This window comes from Belonocnema kinseyi, chromosome 4, assembly GCF_010883055.1.
Source record: "Belonocnema kinseyi isolate 2016_QV_RU_SX_M_011 chromosome 4, B_treatae_v1, whole genome shotgun sequence".
NCBI lineage: Eukaryota > Metazoa > Arthropoda > Insecta > Hymenoptera > Cynipidae > Belonocnema > Belonocnema kinseyi.
Genome location: NC_046660.1, coordinates 121357162 through 121366676, shown reverse-complemented (window position 1 = coordinate 121366676; position 9515 = coordinate 121357162). Strand labels below are relative to the sequence as shown.

The following is a 9515-nucleotide window of genomic DNA, read 5'->3' as shown; positions in this document are numbered from 1 at the left end:
AATTATTTTTGAAGTTTTTTCAGAACATTTAACTATTTATTAAAATGATTCCCATTTTTTTTGTGAAATTTTTGTACAATTCTGCCAAAAAATTGCCTCCAAATATGCTAGATTTCTTTACAATTTTATAAATCTTTTTAAATATTTTGAAATATTTGTAGAACGACTGAAAAATCCCGAATAATAAAATTCCCGACACTGTACACTTCCCGAAATTATAAATCCCAAATTTAAAAATTTCAAAATAATGAAATCATGAACATTTTGCAATATTATCGAATTTGAAAATTTCCCAATAACAAAATATAGGCCGAATGCTGTCCAATTATAGAATATACGAACTAAACAATTTCCGAATGTCAGAAATTGAAAAAATAGTTTTGTAATCAATATTATTTATTAGAAAATACAATAATTAAATATTTTTACTATAGAAACTTTGTTTAATGTTTAATTTTTTAAATTATTGTTTTAGTTAAAAATAACAATAATTGTATAAAAATGTTATAGAATAATAAATTTAAAAACACCTAAGCTTCAAACGAAAAAAACTTGCCAGAATTCAAATCAGACTGAATTTGCGCAAATTTTATTTTTATTATTTAAAAAAAAATTAAAATCCAAAAATATATTTATTCAATTTTTGTTGTTTTAAATTCAAACCATAATTTTAAAAACTTTACACATTAAATAAGTTTTTTCTTTGACATAAATATTTTATTATTCTATTTTTAAAAATATTTGTTAACACAAATTTTTTAAATTGTTCAAATTAGGGGGTTATCTAATCCGGATATTCTATAATTCGTAACTTTTTTGTCGGGAATTCTCAAATTCGGTAATATTATAAATTGTCGAGAGTTTTCCAATCCGGGTCTTTTATATTTCGAAAATGATAATTTGGGAATCTTTACAGTGAGGGAAATTTTAATTTTCGGAAAAAGCGACTGATAAATCCCTAAAAATAAAATTCCCGACACTAAAATTCCGAAATAACCAAACAAGAAAATTCCCGAAATTATAAAAGTGCCGAAATATGAAACTCTCGAATTGAAAAATTGATTTTTAAATATTTTTTAAACTGATTCCCATTTTTCCTAACAGTTTTGTAACATCCTGCACACAAAATTGTCTCAAGAGATTCCAGACTTTTTTATAATTTTGTAAATATTTTGAAACTTTTTGAAATATTTTTAAACATTATCTTTGAGTTATGTACTTTTTCGAAATAAACAATCTTTCTAAATCTTTCTAAAAATCTTAGTAAATTTCTTTCAATATTTCAAAATTCTTGACAAGCTCCAAATTTTTTTCTTTTTTTGGAACATTCAAAAAACTTCCAGCTTATTCAATTTTATTCTAAATTAATTTTTGTTCAACTGATCTTTGAAAATCAAAATGCAATACTTTTACCTTCAAAATAAAGTTAAAATGGGTTTAAAAATTATAATTGTAACATTTAAAGTTTAAATTTATCACTCTGAAATTGGGACAATTCATTTTTGAATTGTTTACTATTGCAAATTCTTCAGTTTCTTTTTGTATTTCCAAATTGAATAAGTTAAAAATGAAATATTTTATGCCGAAATAATATTATAAGATTTTGAAAGTGAATAAAGGCATTCATTTAAGAATTTATTCATTTGAAGTGTTTTTTTGTGTCCCTACTAAGCAGTGGAGGATCCAGGGGAGGTGTTTAGGGTTTACAATCCCCTCGATCCAGAATCGTCTTGTAAAATCAATCACTGGTCAATTTTTAATACTCGAACTGCAGTTCAATTTTTTTATTTACTTTCATTTCCCAATTTTTTGCCGGTCGCGAGTCCAGCGCAATATTTATAACTTTCATTTGTTTGATATATTAATTTTTCGGTTCTAATTCACGGGACAATCGATTTATTTCTTGAAAGATTTTCTACAAATCTTGTTGACAATGCTTATTTTAAGAATTTTCTGTAAAAATTATAATATTTTCATTTTTATAAACAATATTTTTCTTCAATAAAATTGTTGCAATAAAAGTATTTTGAAGAGATTTTTTAAAATCTTTCGGGCAATAAGATGAATATATGGGGCATTCCATACCAAATCGACCACTTTTGAACCTGACCTCTTCTGATTTGGCTAAAACTTTGCAATTATGGTCTACCTGATTAAAAACATTTCTCAGAAAATTTTCAAATTTTTTTACCCACCTCAAAAAATTATGAATTTAAAAATATGGTTCTTTTTTTTAAATTGTCATAACTTTGTCCAAAATTGGTCGATCGAGACGTTTTTTTTTCTTCAAAATTTTTGTAATGGAATGTACTTTTAAAAAAGGTACAAACATTTTTTTAGATTGTAAACGTCAGAAAACACCACTTCCCCCAATGCGACGGTTCTCCGTAACGAGAGAATCGAGGCTACGCTCCGTCCGTAACTTCAGACTACGCTCGTCCACTTCTCTGATAATTATATATCTAAAGAGAAAATTGTGTACAAAACAGAAAGTTTAGATAACGTATGAATATGGAAAAAAGAAAATATAGACAAGAACCACCAGTTTGATATAGACTTTTAAACGGTACGCAGAATAAGTTTAAAATTGAGATATATGTTTAAAGAAGCATCATTGTTATTTTAGAAAATAAAAAAGCATAGGCAAAAGAATAATATGAAAATCAACCTCATATATGGCTGGTGACCAACTTAAGTATATGAAATAAAGATTTAGGATTGATTCGGGGTTATTTTGGGATCTTCCTGGCCATATCTCGACAATCCCAAAAAAGAGATGATGTAATACCCACATTCTACGCTTCTAGACCTTACACAATAATTGACGTAATAAGGCGCCAATTAGGAGAAAGGGATAAACAACGACTAGGAAGCCAAAATCAACAGATCCATCGGTAAGCCCGGTGTAACCGGTTGATTATCGAATAATTTTTTTGAAGTTAATTTTTATGTCATTTGTAAATTTTATCGTTTTTATCTGCGATTAGTGCACACCCCGAACAGTCCGAACTGTCTGAACCTGCATGGACCCGATCTGAATCGAGGAGTTTAACGTTTTCCGATGGCTACCATATCAAATGTTCAAAGTTCAATATTAAGAATCACCTATGCTGTCAACGCTTTAACTAAAAATAGAAGATCTGAATATCACTGCAAGGGAGAGGGACGATACCATCATCACTAGGGGTTTTTCGACAAAATTCTGTGCTGAGGTAGGCCTGTGGTCCTTTTTTGATTTGAAATATTTTTACGGACTGACTGTCCTGTAGAGGCCTTACATTTTTTTTTACTTGACGAATTGATTTTTGCATGTGTGAATGCGATATATTCAGATTATTTGGCTGACTCTCGGTGATGTTATGTGAATGCATTCGAAACCTTTTAATTATAATAATTATTTCGAAGAGTAAATATGGTCGAATATTTGAGTCTTGGGGAGACAAAGTCCACAGGGACCATAAAAGCGTAATAAGTAAGGTCAGACTTTAGATAAAATATTATCATTGTAAGTTTTTTTAATTAATAAAAATGGTTTCAAATAACGAATTTCAAAATGGCCCTTCTGAGATCGCCTACGTGGCAGAATGAAATGGTCCAAAGTGTCTGGTACAAGAAAAATTACCATATCTTACAATATAACCTTCTCATTGTATAGCTTCTTTTCATCGTTTGAGTACTTTTTTATTGTTGGTGCTCTAAAAAAACTGTTTTTTCTACTTTGTCTTACGCGCGGTTGCTCCGATAGCCAGACTTGCAGCGTAGACATATACAGGTAACCATTTTGTTGACACTGATTACATACTATATTCAAAAATATACAAAACTTTAACTTCGTCTTTCTGATAAAAATACCGGAAGATGACCGCGTCTGAATTTAGAGGTAATGTTCATGATATGCGAAGTCGGCCAATCATTCTGTTTGTTTCGTATATTAATGCATAGTAATTAAGTTTAGTAGGAATTGATCAATTGTACATTGTACGTAAATCAGTTATTATCATTAAATCTTGGTAAGGGTAACATTTCACTTTTCATTGGTTATTATCAAAATTGTTAGGGTGGTACGAAATACTAAATCACTCGTCATTATTAATTTTTTATTATTATCTTACGTAATGATTAATAGAAATTAGGGGGTAATTATGAAGTTTAACAATAATAAAAAACTTAAAAACATTTTATTCATTTTTCTAGTGTATACTTGTAACTTCTTTTAACATTTAAAACTCAAAGCATTTCTCCTGAAAAGTTTCTATTAATGTAGATAGACTCAAACGCGGCACTAATTACATAAAGTCTCATGGAGGGCGTTGTCAATACACACACACCCACACACATAGAGACTCATATTGAATAGAGAAGTCGATATATGAAATAATATAAAATAAGCCAACATTAAAGAACCTAAAAATAACTTACCGATTAGGAATTTCATAATTGCTTCATTCACCAATTCCGGCTTTTCTTGGTGAGGAAAATGATGTGCTCCAGGTACTACTTTTAAACTGAACTTTTCTATATACTCTGAACTTTGGACAATACTCTCGAGTGTCACAGTAGGATCCATATTACCAATTAAAAGTAACGTTCGAGTGTAAATTGGTTCAGATGAGTTTGCATTTAAACGTATATAGGGCAGATTGCGAAAATAATTAATAGGGCCTGTCCAGTCCTCTAAAAAAATCGATTACACATTAATTTAAATTTTGACATGCCTATCTAAAATATACCCTACTGAAAATCTCCACAGAGGAACCTATATAGGAATCTACATGGGATCCCAAATAGTATGCAGAGCCAAATTGGGAGGGAAAGTCGACCCTGGATGATGGTTAAAATCGGCGCATAAGCAATTAAAAAAAGGCTTGAGAATCTTACAGCTGCCCAATCTATAAAATCCAACAGTCCTAATCACTAAAAATAACACAGGCTCATCTCTATTTTTCCAGATGTATAGATAGCCAACCAGACATCCACTATATGGATTTCTATCCAATCTCCCATGAATAGACCTAAATTACATTCCATGGTCAAATCCCTATTTGTGAATTGTCAATGCCACGATTTTTCTTGCACATAAAATGCGAAAATCCTTGCATATACATATACAGTTAACTTTGTTGGATTCGATGTGAGAAATATTTACTACCGATTTCAAAGTTTTAAAAAATGAGGCCCTGAAACTGCCTCCACTTCTCCAAATTGCATGAACTCTAATAAAGTTTGTATCTGCTAATGCTAGAATTAAAATTAAGTAAATACCTGAGAGATCGCTCCAAAGTTTGGAAAAATAGTTGATTTTAAAATACGAATTTAATTTTGACCTTAATAAATTAGGAATATTAAGACAAAATTACAAAATTACAACATTTTTATTTCATTTAAAGAGTAAAAGATTATCTCTTTCAAAGTTTTCTTCATACTGAATCTTTCTCCCTGGTCCCTAGACCTCAAATATTTCTTTAGAGTGGGGTTAATATAAAAATGATAATCATATTTCGAAGAAATATATAGGCAAGTAGATCGAATATAATACATTTCAGACTTAAACTATACATACTCTCCACGTTGATGGAGTAAGCGATCAACATTCCTTTTCGACATTGTTAAAGTTTATAGGTAAAACATAAATTTTTCGCACTGGTCTAAATAGTCTCGAATTTAAGATGGACTCTACTTCGACGGAGAGTGTGTAAAATTCTTCGAATGTAAAGAGGGCGTTCGAGAGAATTTACAACCTTTTAAAATAAACTAATCAATAATAAAGCTCGATGTCCCTTCTCGCTCGCATCACAGAAACCATGTGGTTGCACTCTCTTTGGATTATGAATCATGACATTTCTTGAAAATGAAACATTATTTATCGATTCTAATTGGTTAAAAAAGTTCATCCACTTATAATGAATAGATTCAGGTAATAACTCGTCCCGGTTCACTAAAGATTGCCAAAGTTCTTGCATTATTTGTTTCGCATATAAACTTATCGTACCAAGTAAATCTAAGGAATCGAATACTTTCGCAATTTCCACAAAAATTACTCTTTTCGTGGCACCCTGATGAACTGTAGGTGTGTTACTTAAATAAACGAAGGCATCATCTCGAGACTTTCAATAATAGCTTATAGATTTGACTACATAATCTTTGTTTATTTTAAGATCGGTATCTAGACTTTTATCGCTTATGCTCATAAATTAACGCTCATAAATCTCTCGTGCCTCTTCACATGTGGAATCTCCAGTAATGAGATTATCTACATACAAATCAATTTTAAATATATTCGCCGCCAAAGGAAAATCATGACCTTCATCCTGAACTAATAGATGCACGAATCTTATGGCTAAAAAGTTCGATGGAGCAAAGCATAAAGTAACACTATTTAGACAATATTCTAATATCTGATCATTTTTAGCATAAAAAATCCTTTAATACTTCCGATTTTTTTCGCGAATTAAGAACTGTCTGTACATTTCCTCAAGGTCTTCTATGAACACGTAATTATGAAAGCGAAAATGGATTATTAAGGAAAAAAGATCATCTAGTATTGTTGGAGCGACCATAAAGTGTTCATTTAGAGAAACACCAGAGCTTCTTTCAGCTGAAGCATTAAAACTACTCTTAATTTAGTAGTATTATTAGAAATCTTTATAACACTGTGATATGGTAAATAAAAGCCTGCCTCATTGTGAGATGAATTTATCAATAAAATGTGATTTAATTTTAAGTAATTTTAAATAATTTCGATAAAAGAGATACGCTCATTCCTACACCTATGAGGGGGATATTTTTATCACAGTTTTTAGCAGTATTATGGTTTTTACGTTTAGAAATACGGAGTGAAGTTCTATATAAAAAATCAGTTAAATCTGCTAATTTTGGAAACTTTCAGTTTTTAATGGTTTCGTCCCATTTTTCTAAAGAAGAATTTATAGGTTTTTCCTCGATTATAGCGACTATCATTTTATGACTTACATTTACTCCTAAGAAAGCTAATGATTGAAAATGCTGTTGTGATTCATCAGTGAGAGCAATCAATTCCTGATAGGATTCTTTTTCTTGAACTGGTGATCGTAGTAATAAACTAAGATGGCGCGAAATGAGGGTACGTTTATTTTCATACGATCCGCTTGCGATACCTGAATTTGAAATTGTGTCTGGATTTTCTATTTGTAAGCTAATATTAAATTGCGATGAGAGAGGTGTCACGTATTTCTGAGCCTCCGCAAGGGTTTGGAAGAAAGGATCTTGAACTGATTTTTTATTAAGACCGAGATCTGTTTCCGTATCAATCAACTGAATGTCGTAATATAAATCATCGAACTTTGTAAAAATAAGCGTAAACTAAATTGCATCGTAATTTTAATTCAGCGATTCAGGTAGGGTTATTCGCGTCAATATTTGCTAGAAATTCCTTAAATCTAGTTACGTGATCTCTAATTCTTATACTTTTTTTGGTAAAAGTATACTTAATCGATCAAAGTTCTTCATTGTCGAAATAGAGTATGAGTGGAATTATTTTCCAATAAAACTTAAATTTTCGTAAAAACGTATCCCAAATTAAGATTCATTCATATAATTAAAATGATAGACACTTTTTTAATAAGAACCGCTTACGTACATAACCAATTTTGCTTTGACTCCGCCTAGAAGATCTAGAGATGTTTTAAATTCATTGTACGAATTTATTGCTCGTGAGGAGCTTCACACGCATTGCATCTATGGCTTGGAGATAAGGTATTTCATACGCATTTTCTATGTATCTTATAGATGAGGTATTTTATATGCATTTCCTCCATTGAAATTGATGCAGACTGAATTGTCTGTTAAGCACTCAGATATAGAGTGTTTTAGAAACGCATTGCCCTGTTGTATTTGAAGGACTATTTTGATGTTATTCTTTGTTAAAAGGTCCATCTTATTATTTTACTTGTGAAAATTCTTAAAAGAGAGTGTAATGATGACCAATATCAGCATTGGTTTGAATGTGCAATGCACTTTTGAAACAATCGTGACTCTTTTATAGTTATATGGAAATAACTCACTATCACTTGCACTGATTTTGTAGGAGCTGTGATCGAACTCTATAGTTTGATTGTTTTTCTTTTTGAGAATGAATCTGTCAACGTTTAAGTTAGTATTACTCTACTCGATACACTGATTCACTGATTATTGTTTCCATTAATCCAGTTAGAAGGACTATGTCACTTTTGCACTTAATAAATTAGGAATATTAAGGCAAGAATTGCGTATAAGTAAATCAATTTGATTCTTACAAAATAACAAAGCTTTTTATTCCGTTAAAAGTGTAAAATATTAGAGTACCTATCTCTTTCAAAGTTCTCTTTATACTGAATCTTTCTCCCTAGTCCTTATATCTCACACAGTTCTTTAGAGTAGGCTTAATATATAAGAGATAATCATCTTTAAAGAAATATATAGGTTTAATTTTTGCTGCAAAAAAATGTGTTTAGACAACTAAAAATCCAATAAAACTTAAATTTAAGACAAAATTCTGTGTTTTTAAAGAGCCAACCTTTTAAAGAAGAGGAAATGTCTGTCGGTGTTTTTAATCGACAAAAAAATGAGCAAAGGTCGAATTGATAATTTATTATCAACAAGTCATTTGCTATAAAAACTTTTATTTTTATAAAAAAAGACACGAGGAACTGTAGAGCATATTTATATTGAATCCATATAAAAAATAATAATTCAATAAATTTATTTGTTAAATAACTTTTAAAAGCCTGTCTTACTATTACAATTAGGTATCAACATTTAAAAAACATGAGACAGATAATATATGAAACTTATCAAAATTACTACAAAATAAGTTATTGAAAAATGTGTTGCTGATAGCTTTTTGACCAACGGGAATTATCTAAAAATTTAACATATTTTAAAAATTATCTCTCACAGAAAAGAGTTTGAGAATAAGTAAAAAAAAGTGTTATGTGCATTTCTTGACCTAGAAAAAGCGATTTAGTAAACTTTGAAACCTCCTGGAAAATTATGCAGGTTGCGTTATGTCCTCATGGCTATTTATTATATTCATGGACAAGTGTCTAAGAATGGTCTTCTTTAACGAATCAACCAAAGACTTGCGAAGAATGTTGAGCGCAATGAATTCAAACAAGACGAACATGGGCCTGAAAATTTAGTTAAATAAAGCAAAAGTTATGTTGTTTAAAGGAAAGGATGAAAAAACAATATCCAACATTGTCCTTAATGATGAGAGAATAGAACAAGTTGAGAAGTATGTATATCTTGGTAGCCTATTTACTAGTGATGGAAAGGATGATAGCGAGTTAGATAGTCGTATAAACCTGCAACCTACCAAGAAAAATATTATTATTATTATCATCATTCAATAATTTTTTTTCGACCTAAGGTCGATACAAATGAGTAACAATACAAGATACAAATATACAGTCTGTCAAGTTAAAGCGTGGGTGGCTTTACTCGCAGTCGGTAAGGTGTATCGACATGATTTTGGTGTCAAAATATTAAGAAGAGCTCCC

General features: G+C 30.3%; 1 protein-coding gene across 1 annotated transcript in view; it reads right to left on the bottom strand.

Moving 5' to 3' along the window:
• The window catches only part of LOC117171065 (epoxide hydrolase 4-like), a 134840-nt gene that overhangs the window by 8407 nt on the left and 116918 nt on the right, over positions 1-9515 (bottom strand). Inside the window, exon 5 of the mRNA XM_033358114.1 lies at positions 4405-4674. Within this exon, the coding sequence (XP_033214005.1) occupies positions 4405-4674 (270 nt within the window). The remainder of the gene's footprint in view (positions 1-4404; positions 4675-9515) is intronic.